Source organism: Pipra filicauda, unplaced genomic scaffold (genome assembly GCF_003945595.2).
Source record: "Pipra filicauda isolate LSUMZ 115617 unplaced genomic scaffold, ASM394559v2 scaffold128_size5466820_pilon, whole genome shotgun sequence".
NCBI classification, from domain to species: Eukaryota; Metazoa; Chordata; class Aves; order Passeriformes; family Pipridae; genus Pipra; species Pipra filicauda.
Genome location: NW_024103751.1, coordinates 2,815,519 through 2,829,282, shown reverse-complemented (window position 1 = coordinate 2,829,282; position 13,764 = coordinate 2,815,519). Strand labels below are relative to the sequence as shown.

At 45.2% G+C, this 13,764-nt stretch overlaps 1 protein-coding gene across 2 annotated transcripts in view; it reads right to left on the bottom strand.

Annotated features, from left to right (window-relative positions):
* Window positions 1-13,764, bottom strand: part of SIM1 (SIM bHLH transcription factor 1) — a 54,206-nt gene that overhangs the window by 27,964 nt on the left and 12,478 nt on the right. For both annotated transcript variants that reach the window (XM_027731862.2, XM_027731889.2), the window contains 6 exons: window positions 13,369-13,458; window positions 13,131-13,239; window positions 12,936-13,021; window positions 11,609-11,808; window positions 11,390-11,496; window positions 10,336-10,483 (listed from right to left, as the gene is read on the bottom strand). In XM_027731862.2, the coding sequence (XP_027587663.1) occupies window positions 10,336-10,483; window positions 11,390-11,496; window positions 11,609-11,808; window positions 12,936-13,021; window positions 13,131-13,239; window positions 13,369-13,458 (740 nt within the window). The remainder of the gene's footprint in view (window positions 1-10,335; window positions 10,484-11,389; window positions 11,497-11,608; window positions 11,809-12,935; window positions 13,022-13,130; window positions 13,240-13,368; window positions 13,459-13,764) is intronic.

Below are 13,764 nucleotides of genomic sequence, written 5' to 3'. Positions count from 1 at the left end.
TTGAAAAACTATTTACTGTTCATTCTACTTGTTCCTCTTTGGAAATTTTCTATCTGCATGCCTCATAATATACTTGTCCATCATTTCAGCCTGCTTTTTCTGATCAGCTGCCCCTCACAGTGAAGAGGCATGTTGAGCACAAAAGGATTCATGGACTTTTTCTGGTGAGGACATCCCATTTACAGTAGATCCCTTTCTCTTTCATCAGATTAGTCCTTCCTTGTCATAAGACTTCCACTTTCCTTAGGAAGCAATATTTTTCTAAAACAAAAGTCTTTCTGATTCACTTGTCCAAAGTTCCTCAGGTTTGGCCAAGGGAGAGCACTTTGCCTCTGAGGGCCATAATGTGCCATTATCTACCAAAAAAGCATGATGTAATACTTAATAACTACTTTTCAACTGAACCTTCTTTTGCTTAAATTTTAAAGGTAAGGGGAGGAAGACAGGCAAGGGCTCTCATTGGAGTTTTGGCTTTTTGGGGAGAATGGCTTTTTGGTTTTTTTACAAATTAATATACCTGTTTTCTCATTTCATTTTTTGTACAAGAGTTAGACTGTTTTTTAGCTTGTTCCCATGCACAGCCAAATCTCTACTGCAGCCAAATCCCACCCACATTACTAGCCACTTGGGTCTAAGTCTCTGTTCATATCGCCTTGGTCATCTAGCTTTGATAGACAAATAATGTACAAAATTTGATGTTGTTAAAACAGGAGACAAATAGCAAGAAAGGACAATATCATGAGGCCATAAGGTAATACATAATTCTCCATTTTATTTGATTCTTCCCTAGTAATCACGGATCTTGTCTCCTCAAAGTGTACATTATACGTGGTTATTAAGTGGGTCCATTAAATGTTAAAATTGATGTAGGATAACTTGTTTCACTACCTAGACTCTCTGGGCCACAGAATAAGTTAAACCACCATCTATTGAAAAAATACTGCTTGCCCCACATCATCTATCAAATTCAAAAGACTTTTTTAATGGTTAGGATAACAACAATTCATTATTAACATACGCAGTTCAAGAAATGCATGCCCATGTTAAAATCCAGCCTATGAAAGGGAAGAATGAGTCTCCAGTGGGTCAAATGATTATAGGTAGTAAAACAGTTAATAGGAATATCTAAAATTTCTCAATAAATAAATAAAAATAACTTAAAATAACATCTAGCTTTCATCTTCTCTGGAAACCTAAATCTATCATCTGCCTAGTACCTTTGTCTTCTTGGTCATTGCTTTGACTAGGACAGGCAGGGGCCTTAGCTGGCTTTAGTCATTCTGTTGTCACTGCTTCACACGCACATTCATCAAGGGTTTCTGGATGCTTAGAAGTGTCTCCAACTAAGCAGAGACACTTTTATTGTTCCCATAAAAATGTCCACAGCATTCATGTAGATCAACTCCACTGCCAACCTACAACTGTCTTTGGACCAACACTACAGTTAATCTGCAGCTGAAGCAACTGAACACTTGATTTGGTTTGTGCAACAAGTCCACTATATCACAATGTGTGAAATTTACTGTGCTTTTGGTGATCACTTCTGTAGCACATACAGAGCAACTCCAGAGTATCACACCTGTGCAAATGGTGCTGTGCACCTTCTGCCTTGTTGCTTTCTTGAACTCACTAAATATCCCCATGGAAGCCCTAATAGCATGTTCCCATATTATACAGTTATAGTTACACAGGCAGGCAGTTTTCTTTGGACTGAAGCCATGTCCCTACCCCCATTGCTGTTTTTTATAAACCAGAAAGCACCAAGGAGTCTGATTATCTTTTGGAAGGTGAAAAGTTTTCTTTAACTCTCCTACTAGCAGCTTAGGATCAATAGAATTATTTTGGGGAACACTGTTCAGAAGTTCGGCTGCAAATGGGAGGATGCTATCAAGCTCTTTATCCCCAAATGCAGTCTCTATTTGAGCAAATACTCTATTGAGATATGCCTCATGAAGCAGTCATTAAGAGTTATTATTTTGTTCTGTGTACAAAACAGTCTTTGGAAACAACAAGAGAAAAATATCATGCAATGCCTTTGAGTGGATTTTAGCTAGCCAGGGCTTAAGTCAGAGGGAGAGAGTTTTCTATAGCAGCAGCCCAGGCTAAGAGCTGCAAACCGTAGTACAGAGATGATCAAAGCTACAGGCTACTTGAGAACAGGGCATGTTCGCTTGCTCACTAACAGCACAGATGTAAGAACATTGAATACTGGATGGGTTTAAAGGTCTTCACACTAGGTTATGTCAAAATATCTGTACAATGCTAGGGATATAGCCAAACTTTAATTAGTCAGGCAGTTGAGTTTCCATAGCTGCACTGAAACTTCTGCAGATAATAGCTTTTATTTTCAACATTGCTGCCCCCAAGATTTATACACAGTGGTCTGTAGCTGAAAAACTATGGCTGTTCTTTGTTAGGTCCCAATTCAACACAGTTACAAATGTGTCCTTCAAGTCATCTCTATTTGGCAAAGTCAAGGAATATTTTCATTTCTAAGAGTGTGTCTAAGGGGTTTTTTGTATTTCAAAACTGAATTCACTAGGATATTATCATGTATTGAAAGTTATGTCTAAGCATTTTTAGAGCCTGACATGTGCTCAAGTGCTTTAGTAAATCAGGACTTCTGAAATCTAATTGCACTAAGTGGATCATAACAAAAGACAACAACAGGAATAAATTGTCTAACTGTGTTAAAGACCGTGAGATTGATTCCAGAGTTCAGCCATCCCGAAGGGTCAGATGCTATACCCTTGTTCACACAGAGCAGTGCCTGCCTCCATAAATAGTGTCATCAAAGTGAAAGGGGCTGCCTCTGAAGTAACCCACTGAATACGAACATGTGTGCTGGAGCCTGGCCCACACTGTAAAGTACAAAAGAGAGGTGAGGGAAAGAGAATTAGATTTTAAACAGATACTTGTCGCTGTTGAATGGACAAAGATTTATTTGTTAACACTTAATTTAGGCCATGTCAAAATGTCACATTTGTGTGTGTACAAATAAAAACTAGCAAGAACAACGTAATGTAGAGGGAAGATCTTGCTTCAGAAGCAGTTTAGTAACTTATCACACCTGTTGTACCTTCTGATAATTACGGTGAAACAACATGGGAACGACAGCAGTACTGAGATGCAGCACAGAGCAACAAGAGCAAACATGCAACAGATTGAGGAAACAGAAGCAGAGCTAGTAAAATTGTAAGCCTGCTTAAGGAACATACTGGTGCTGTTATGAGAGCAGGAGACAGTTCTGCATCCAGTTTTGTGCAGAGTATCAAGAGAGCGATAGCGTGCAAGGGAATCCTTTGATAGTGGACGGCTTGGCCTGTTTCTTCTGCACAGCTACTAACACAGTCCATAGACGAGATACAAATGTGATGTGGTAAAACCAGCAGCCACTTTTTCAACTTCCTCTTCAGCATTCTGAACTATCACACAGTGGTGAATACAACCCTAAACCCCATGGTCTATTGTCTCCCCCGCTCTGCCACATAGGGAGGACCACTGGGACTGACCCCCAAAGGGACTGAAGCGCCCAGCTGCTGTAGTGATGTTCACAAGTCTCATTTCTGCCATTCAGAGTGCAGAAGGGCAGAGTAAGGACAAAGTGTGAACAACCTCTCTAGCAAGAACAGCTGTGCTACAGTGTACAGTCCAATGCTTCCATGTAAAGTAAAATCTGTGGCAGTTTACCTTAGACCATAAACCGTGGCATTTTAGGAGTAAGAGTCCCTGGAGCAGGCCCTGTACCTTTCATCAGTGAAGTGAGGCAGACAGCTGGAGATAGTAATTGCTTCAGCTGCTGCCCCTGCTGAATGTGTCTCAACCCCAGACAAACATTTTACAAGATCTGTAACTCAGTGTTTGGGAGGAGGGTGTTTCCAAAGGCAGCACAAAGAACGGGAAAATGATGAAGTGGAAAGCATTTGAAGTCACCCTTCTTCCTAGGAATAAAGACACTTTTTTACAATCTTGAATTTCGTGCCGTGTGAGACTCTCAGCACACGTGCATTTAAACTAATGACTGGAGGGTTTTTTTCCATAGGTCTGAGCTGCAGTCCTTTTATCCTTTCTCTAACAAATAAAACTCTTCATAGGAACAGTGACTCCAGGCTCTGGTTTTAGTGCCCTGGCCATTACAGTCACCTGGTTTAAATACAAGCATAGAGATTTGGAGTGAATTAAACAAATGGTAGCTAAGAAAGTCCCTACATGAACAAAGAAGAACTATAGAAATGTACTGTGAACACCTGGAAAAGCCTGTCTCCTATTTGCAAGAAATACATAAACAATGTCCCAGGGAGACAAGTCTGTAATAAAAACTAATGGTGAACAAACAGAATACTGCAAGAGGAATCTTCTGCAAGAGCTATACTTCAAGAGGAATCCTTTTATATTTTTTTCTTCAAGGCATATGCTTCCCAAACATTCCGATTTATTAAAACAATTCCTCTATATATTTACATTGCTAATCCAATTACATGAATGATGGTAGGCTTTACAGTCAGAGGAAAAGTACATTTCAGACTGAACAGAAAAAATGGGACCCAGTACTGTGCACAATTAAGCAAGTGGCAAAAATTCCCATTAATACAGAGAAATATAAAGGAAAAGTAGCAGGGCAAATTGGTTTCTACTATTTACAACTACTTAAGAAAAAATCCGAAACATTATCCAGTTAAAGTTACAAAGCCTTATCTTGAATATTACAGGTTGGATGACTAAGCTTGTTCATACAACTAGTTTCACTAATGATATGTAGGCCTCGGCTCCAGATAAGCCCGACCGAAACAGGGACCCACCGTTCTTGAACCTCGCCGGAAAGGAAGAGAGCGAACTATCTTATCAATGCCTTATTTATACCCTAGGTTACGTAAAGGAATAGCATGGAATACTTCCTTGGTCACCTTCCTAGTTCCTTCCTGGTTACAAGCTGGTTTCCAGGAAGGCCTAGACTGAAACCATCACAGAAAGTATACACAGGATTACTTCTGCAAGCAGTAACTTTCCCAGTGTATTCACTATCCTTCACACTCCATCACACACTCGGGAGATACCAGACAACCTATATCTACCTTTGACTAAGGAGAGAACGATGTGGCAATTCCAATTAGGTCAGTTTGAAAGAAATTCTCAAGAAAGGTAGGCGTATGGGTGTGGAAATAAATTTTTGGATTCTCCCATTGACTAGGAAGAGACAGATGTGAGACCTCATGTCCTAGAGAGAGGACAAAAAGAAGATTTCTATGAAAAGCTATTAAAATATGTAACTGTCCATAAATATGGGGAGAGCTTTTTTTCTGTGTGAAACACAAATTTCCTTAAGGCCCACTCAGTGTGCCAGGAAGGACTGCTTTTAAGTCTGAGCCATCACACATAAAGATAGTACCTTGCTATCTTTATCATTTCAAATCTGGTAGTACACAAAGCTATGAATAGTAATAATAATTCAAAGGTGAGTGTGTAGATACAATTAATGGTTAATTTATTCTAAATTGCATCGACCACATTGTTGGTAAAACATTTGTCAATATGGCAGTCATTTGTGAAATAATCTTTCAAATAAATTGCATTCGGTTTGTGTTCCTAATCAGGTCAACTGGGACTATATCAAATACATGCTATATCATTAGGAGAGAGATTAGTCACAATTAGGTACCTAATCCGTGTTATCTGTATATGTCACCACTATTGCTATTCTTTTAAATGATAAAGGATGACAAAATGTATATAGGAAAGTTTCTTTAGCTTTCTCTGGGGACAAATTATTATATTTGCCCATGCTCAGAACGTCAAAGGATTTTTGCATTATCCATTTGTTTAAGAGAGGGTTGTTTGCGATCCAAATATAAACTTAACTTCAGCAGTTGCATTCTCTATTAATTGACTCATACTTGAGTCCCTTTATGTGATAAACATGCACAGCTAATAATCAATGATATGGTGACTGTGTGTACAGAACAAATAAGAAAAGAAACAAATATTCTGTGTCTGTACTCACATATGCCAAGCAGAATACAAAGAAGAGCAAATATGTGTGCTTTAAAGATGGAGTCCTTAAAGGTCATTTGTATTAATTGTTGATACACTATTATGCAAAAAAAAATCACCTTTCCTCGTATTCCTAAAATGCCATTGCCACTCTACTGTATATATACTTATTACAAACATTTGTCCCAAGCCTAGAATTCATGATCTCAGAGCTTGAGATTTATGGAAAATGAAAATCACCTCTTTTTTATTTTTTTTAACTGAGGTGTGGGGAGTTCTTTTTGCATAAACTCTTTTTCATTCTTTCCTTTTTCATCATCAGTACCACCAGGTGAGCTGGGAAGCTACAAGGTAAGAGATTCTCCTTCTTGCTGCTCAGCCTGCACTGAAACTGCTCCAGATCAGTTTGGCACTTATGGCACTCGGTATCCTCTCCTTTCCAAAACAGAGCACTCAGGCTCCTCTCAACAGTGAGAAAAAGCTCCTTATCCCATGAGCAAACCGAAAAAAATCCTGGGTCTTTCCCTGAGTGAAGAAGTACTGTGCAAAGGAACCAGGGACCCAGCAGGTCAGAAATTTGCAGCACATCTTCCAAAGCTTATGACCCCTTTTGCGATTTTCCTATTTCCGATTTTCAAATGAATTTTTGGAGGGAGTCATCCCATCTTTCAAGTTCTAGTTTGCAATCCCAAATGTGTGGGATTGCAATTATGTTATTTAAAAACAAAACCCCACTAGTTTGTACCTCTTTCACTTTCTCCTTGGCTTCCACACACAGGAGTCAGTATGCAAAGGTTTGTATTTCTGTTCTGTAAGCATGTTCTTCCCCTTTGGGTTTGTAACAGGACCTGGCTGCAGCAGGCAAATCTGTGCCTGTGCCTCCACGAGGAGCTGCACCAGGGGCTCTGCCACACACCCACTGCCCCGTGGGTGAAGCGTGGGAGGAACCCATGGTGCACACATGTACTGCTCACTTCAGCCTCTCTTGGTTTACTGTCATAATCCAGTGCCATCCTTAAGGAACTACAGTATTTATAGGATTTATACCAGCATAAAGTATATTAAACACTTGCAGATTTTGAGTGCTACAGGACCTTTGTCCAGCCCTCTGGGAGTGGAGCCTACCTCACGCCAGAGGAAAACCTCAAGTTCCCATAGCCTCTCATTTTCCTCTATGTTTTTACCACCTATCTTTCTCATTTGAGTGATAACATCTTGACTCTGAATAGTTCACTAAGAAAATTAAGCCTGCTCTAGGTAGTTCAGCATCCCCCTGGCCAACTCTGCCACCATGAGCCTTTCCCTAAAAGCTCCGTCTACCTCCAGTTACCCATTTCAGAGGATGACTGCATTTCACTTTTTTAAAAGCCTGACTGCATCTCACTTTTTTAAAAGCCAGCCCTTTCTCTGCTTACAGCCCCCTGGCACATGGCAAGGCCTGTTCTCCCTGTATGTTTTTCTGAATGGTAGGCTAGGCAGAGAAGTAGGATAACGATGATAATTATAATGATGACGATTATAATAATAATAACAATAATAATAATAATGATAATGCTCAAGTGGAAGTTATACCTATCCCCTGGAACAAGGGCAGCAATTGCAGCAGCAGCAGCCCTGCTGCAGAAGCAAGCAGGATGCGATCTCTTCTACAGCGCCCTAATGAAGAGCTAGACAGTGTTGGTGTCTGGATTACAGCCGTCGGCAGCACATGGCAGTTGCCGCAGCCAATACTGGACCTCCCAGCTTTCAGTATTCCCACTTTAGCCAGTCTGGTTCCCTCTCTGCCCTCCCGCCGTCCTCCGCGCTCGAGGCAATTAAGAAAAGGGCGCAAGGGGAGACTTGGAGACTTACACCGAGTAACAAAGTTGCCCACTTCATTCTCTAAGGGAAGTCTTAAAAAAACAACTGTAGTCCTACTACATGTCAGTCTGGCTGAAAACGGGTTCTGAAAATCCATATACGTGCACGAAAATATGAAGACACTGCCTCCAATGATAAGCCAGCTGAGGCGGAGGAATCTCCCTCTTTGGGTACCGCTTCTGAGGGGGAAGCCGGCTTCCCTGCAGCGCCGTTTTGGGAGGGCGGGAGAGAGTGCTCAGGCGCCCCGCCTCCAGGCGGCGGGGAAATCCCGCCGGGGCGCGGAGCCGCGGACACGCAGGGGCTGTCCGGCGGCTGCCCCCGCGGGTCGAGGGGCCCCGGAGCAGCGGGCTGCGGAGGTGCAAACGGCCTGCGAACAGGCTGACCGCAGTGCCCCCGACCTCGGTAACATCTGGGAGCTGACAGACGCCTGGGCTGTGTGACACCGGTGGTGGCCGCAGCACCTGTGCGCAGCCAAGGGGGTAGGACGGCACATGGTACAGCCAGTCATGCTGCTGGAGCACAGCTCTGAAGGGTTTGTCTGACCGGCCCCCATGGGGGTACCAGAGCACTTGCTATGCTGTGCCAGCCTGAAATTCTGGTGCCGTGTCGGTCACCCGGCAACTAAGGGACAGATCGAGCTGAATGCCCAGCTGGCTTTCAGCAGATCCACTGGGATGTTTCATTTCCACTCCAATCATTTGAGGCAGAATTCCGTGATTGATGTTCACCCTTTTAGGACTAAAGAAAAGGGAAACGACGGATAATCTCAAATGCTCATAGAAAAGTAGCGTTTCTGGAGCAAAACCACTCCAGTGTGCTAGTTGCCTTCGAGTTCCTTGTTTCTTAGCGTTACGATACACTGTTTTCCCTCTTTGCAGTTCCCCGTTCACCTAAGGCAGGTGCTTGGACTTAACTGAGAAACATAAACGGCGAAAAATACAGAGAGGGACTGGTACAGGGAAAATGGGCATACAAATGGTCAAAATAGCTAGAGCAGAGGTGATAACGCCTCTGCTGATAGGCGTCCTTGCTGAGGGAATGCCAGGGTATTACGCCGCATACCTTTTTAAAGGGAATAAAAGGGATTTTTTAAAGGGAAATCGCAGTTTACTCCCTACATCAAAGTGCTAACCCAAATATCTGCTTTTTCATGCAGGCGCAGTAACCCCTGTCTGACCATCTTGGAGCTCTGCGCCCGTTATGACCTTACACACCAAAGGGACTGATTATACCCTAGCAGTGCATGCATCGTGACCCGCAGCCTCTTTACCACTCCACCAGCCGCACCTCCATACATGACTAGAGCCGTGGCCTACGCGTCGAGCCACTTTATTTTGGGAAGCATGCCTTAAACTGGGCTTCCAAATCACTCCCCATCTGGGCATGCGAAAGCCTTAACGGCAAGGTCATAATGCTGTCATCGCCGCAGTTTTAGGAGGGGGGAGGCTTGTGCCTCTCGGACGCTTCCTATACCTACATTTGTCTCCAGAATAAAAAACTAAATATATGAATAAGAAAAAAAAAGCAGCAGCGGAACAGAGGCATATACAGGCCCCCAGGATCAACGAGGTACCGCCGTCCTTACCGATCGACCGGTCCTACCACCCTAATGAAACATCAGTACTGCCAGCAGCAGCTACTGCCGTGTCCAGAGGAGATGCTAACAATCACCATGAAAAACACTTGAAAATAGTCCGACCGAGCTTTTTCTTCCTCACTGGGCCTCTTTGTTTCAGTCTAAGCTAGAGCACAACCTAGCCATCCACAAATACAGGGAGATGTATTAAGATATGCGGTACCTCAGCATTTACTCTATTTTATTTTTTTTTTTAATTCTATTTGATTTTATTTTTAAAAAAGTTTAACTGACCCTTCTGGTCACCAACTTTCTTGTGGTTCACTGTAAGGATCACACTCCAAGAACAAAAAAGAAATCTCCAAGCTTTGATAGAGACTCTGGATGAAATTAAGAACTTCAAACCCCAGATTTTTGAAAAGAAAAACAGATGTCCTGTTTGTTGAGTATAAATAACTCGGTAAGTGGAAGCCTTTTCTTTTACGCTGCATTAAATTTTATTTAATGCTGGGTGCATTTGAACAGTAAAAAAAAAAAAAAAAAAAAAAAAAAAAAAGAAAAAAAAAGGAAAAAGAAGGAGGGGGCAGCAAAATATGTGGGTGACAAACCTCTAAATCTTTTCCTCTCTCGAAAGAGAAAGAAATAGGCAGACGGGAAACCCTTCATCTAGATGAAAGCGCTCAGTGTGCTTCCTAGCAGACCTGGCGAGCCTGCCCTGGTCAGCGCGGCGGCGAGGGGGCTCAGCAGCCGCCACACCGGGGCGAGGGGGAGAGGCGGGCGGGAGAAGCGGCCGCGGGCCCGGCCCGCAGCTCCCGGCGCGGGGCGCACGGGCAGGTGCCCATCGGCGGGGTTCGGCCCCGCACGGCCCCGCACGGCCCCACGCAGCTCGGAGCGGCCCCAGGCTGACTTACGTGAGGACGTAGTTGACGCTGACGATGCAGTGCGGGCGGGAGGAGCGGCTGTTGTGCACGATGGTGGCGTAGCTCTGCACCCACACCCAGCCGCCGTGCTTGGCTAGGAAGCGGTAGTACTTGGTGGTCACTTGCCCTTTCACCAGCACTGCGGGGACAAAGCGGGGAGAGCCTCAGCGCGGCTCCTTCCTATAGTTGGATCAACCCCGGGAAGGGGGCGCACACTCCCCCCAGACCCCTGTAGGCGACGAGAGGGGTTAGGAACCCTTTAGCATCACATGGGAAACCGGTAGGAACAGAACCACCCCTGGGCAAGGGTGACCCCCGGGCAGGGTTGATGTCAGTAGCTGAGGTCGTTATCAAAGGCTACTCGGAGAGATTGGTGGGGCGGGGCGGCAGAGGCGAGAAGAGTGGCAACGGGGGACGAATCCTACGGACTCACCCCCATCCTGACATATCCTCATCGAGATTTAATTCTATAAATCTGTATTTGAGTTTTATCTCTGCTCGTTACATTCTCTGAAAGGAAACTTACCGGAAATTAATATCCTTTTTATTCATCTATCCATGTATTAATGTCATGATGATATCAAAATAGAATAAAGAACATCTCTCTGAATCAGGCCCACTACTGCAGTCAAAATTAGATACACAGATAAGATTTGTGAGATTGGGTGGAAGTGGAACAAAGGTGTTTGAATTTCACTGGTATGGCTTTTTGGAGCAAGAAAAAAGGGTTTTCCTAATCAGAATTTGAAGTGAATGGAGCTCCTAAGGTTTGGGCAGGGCAGTGCTTGTCCTACAACCAGGAGATGAGAATGAAAAAATAGCTTTTCATTGCCAATCCCCCTCCATGTCCTTCTCCCTCCAGCTTGTAGTTCAATCTATATCTAACCTTGATTAACTAGATGCAGATAGATAGATGCTTATTCTCCCCTCCAGTGAGCTGGCTTTTCCCGTTCCGACCTAGAGGTAAATCCCAGCAACCCCAAAGTTCTTCTGCAGAGGGAGAAGAGGGGGGGCAGGGTCTTTAACAAGAACACCATCTCCTTACACAAGTGATGTGCGCAACGCAGGTGGAAGGTGTCACAGCCGTGGACGTGGTGGTAAAGGGTCTTCTCTATCAAGTCCTGGGGCTCGTAACCTGTTAGTTCAGCTACCCTGCGAGAGACATAAGCAGCAAATATAAGTGGGTGAGAGGACAGGAGAGGAGGCCCGGGGGAGAACAAGGGAGGGGCTAGGAGAATAGATTTAGAAATAACCCCAGCTCTACCTGGAATCTAAGAATATGAGCTTCATGTCTAGGCTGGCCCGAAACATGAACATATTGCTGTGGAGCTTGATCTCCGTCACGGCGCTGGGCGGCAGAGAGTGGCCCACGGCGACCAACCCAACGTTTTGGTAGCAGCCATCGAAGGGGGACATATCCAGGCTGTACTGGCGGATTTTCAGGTACCCGCTGCAGTGAATGACCTGCCGGAGACACAGGAAAGCTTGGCGGCTGCCTAGCAGGGGGGAAGGGGGTGCTGAGACGGGCGTCCCTCCCCACGAAGAGGGCCCGGACAACCGGTGCCGATGAGGCTGCCGGGTTCCCGAGAGTCGCTGTCCCGCGTCTCCGCACTGGCAAAGCGGCACTGGCTGCGGGTTTTCTACAGTTCTATCGGGGTTGAGTTCTTCCCCGTACGAGAGTTCAGCGTTGATCTAAGGCCCATTAAAGTCAATGAGATCTGTTTTTCCACTGGCTTAAGTGGTTTTTGGCCCACCTCCTAACTGCTCTTTTATTATTCTTCTAAAAATGAAAGACGCGGAAGTGCCAATCCAGTTACAACTTTGTAATGAGGAGTGTATGCGTGTAAGAGAAAGAGGTTACATGTGTGCGTATGTCATGTGTAAGATATGTATATTATATAGATAGAGCAGGCACGATCCGTCGCCAAAAAGTATCTTAGGTTTAGGTGTATCTCCTTAATGTATCCATGAAGATGACTGCTGTCTACTTCCACTCTTACTTCTCTAGTATTAGGGTGTTTCTTCGTGGAGTTAGTTCAACAGATGTTCTTGGTCTACTGTACATATCCTTGGTTTATAGGTACAACCCGTTCCTCGGCTTTGTTTGGCTGAAAAAGCAGCGAGGAGGTAGGAGAGCAGGGCTGTCCTTACCCAGGAGCCCCGGGCAGAACCGTGTGAAGCACGCGGACAAAACCTTTGACTGGGAGAGCTGCCCCTGCAGCTGACGAGTTACCCAATAAAGAAATAAATTAACCCAGGGCTCCCGTTGTGTCACCTGACAGCTTCCACAGACGCCCCGGGAACCTCAGTGGTTGTGCGAGGTTCGGTTTAAAAAACAAAATAAATAAATCGAAAAAAAGAAACCAAAACAAAAGCAGCCCACGGCGATCTCGATTGCTTGGTTTTGTGGTTTGAGCTCTTCAACCTGAAACTTCGAGAGAAATGAACCACATGAAAGAATCCTGGGCTGGGGCAATCTCGGCGGGCAGAGGGCTCATCCCGACTCCTCTCCCCATTTTCACCGCTCTCCCGGCACAGGGGCACGGAAAGGCTGGTAAGGGGGGAACCAGGTCCTGGCCGCAGGCACGCACCTTGTAGCCCCCGCAGGTCAGGCCCGCGTTCCTCTTGGCCAGGACGCACTTCATCCTCAGGAAAAAGGACCTCTCGATCTCGTACTCTGGGAGGGGGAAAGGCAGAGATGGGGTGAGCTACAGGCTGCGCTGGCTCTGCACGGACCCCTCCTCGACTGCGCGGGCCGGGCGGGGGCGGGGTGCTGTGTACTTTACCCTGCACGAAGTGCGAGTGGTAGGGTTGGTGGGCCGTCAGCACCGCCGTCATCTCATCGTGGTCGGCGGGGTGGATGTACTCGTAAATGCTATTACCGGTCAGCTCTACCTGTGAGAGAGGAGGAGAATGGGGAGGAAGAGGAGGAGAGGGGCTCATCCCCGGCACCGCTCACCGTAGCCTGTCAGTCGCGGGGGGTGGTGCAGGCAAGCAGGGGGCTAGTGGGCCCCCACAGCGTACCTGCGACAAGCCCAGGTGCACCGAGGCGGTCTCGGAGATGTACATGATCTTGCCATCTGGAGCCACGACAAATATGAAACCGTCCAACGTCTGCAGAAAAGGGTGAGGGATGGGAATATAAATACATCAGAAGATAGACAGATAGATCCATGAAATACTTGTCCCTCTGATGTATTTTGGCAAACAGGCATCCATGCTCGGGGTCTGATTATTCAAAAAGTTGGAGCGAAATAGGCAAGTCTTGGACAGGAATCTCTCTAAAGCTCCTGGACCACAGAGATACAATCCACTTCTCAGAGTGGCCGAGCTCAGAAGTAGTGTAAAGTGCCTGGGAAGTATCTAAGAAGAGGTCCTGGTTACTTGGTGATTATTATGTGGGTCCCAGAAATCCTGAAT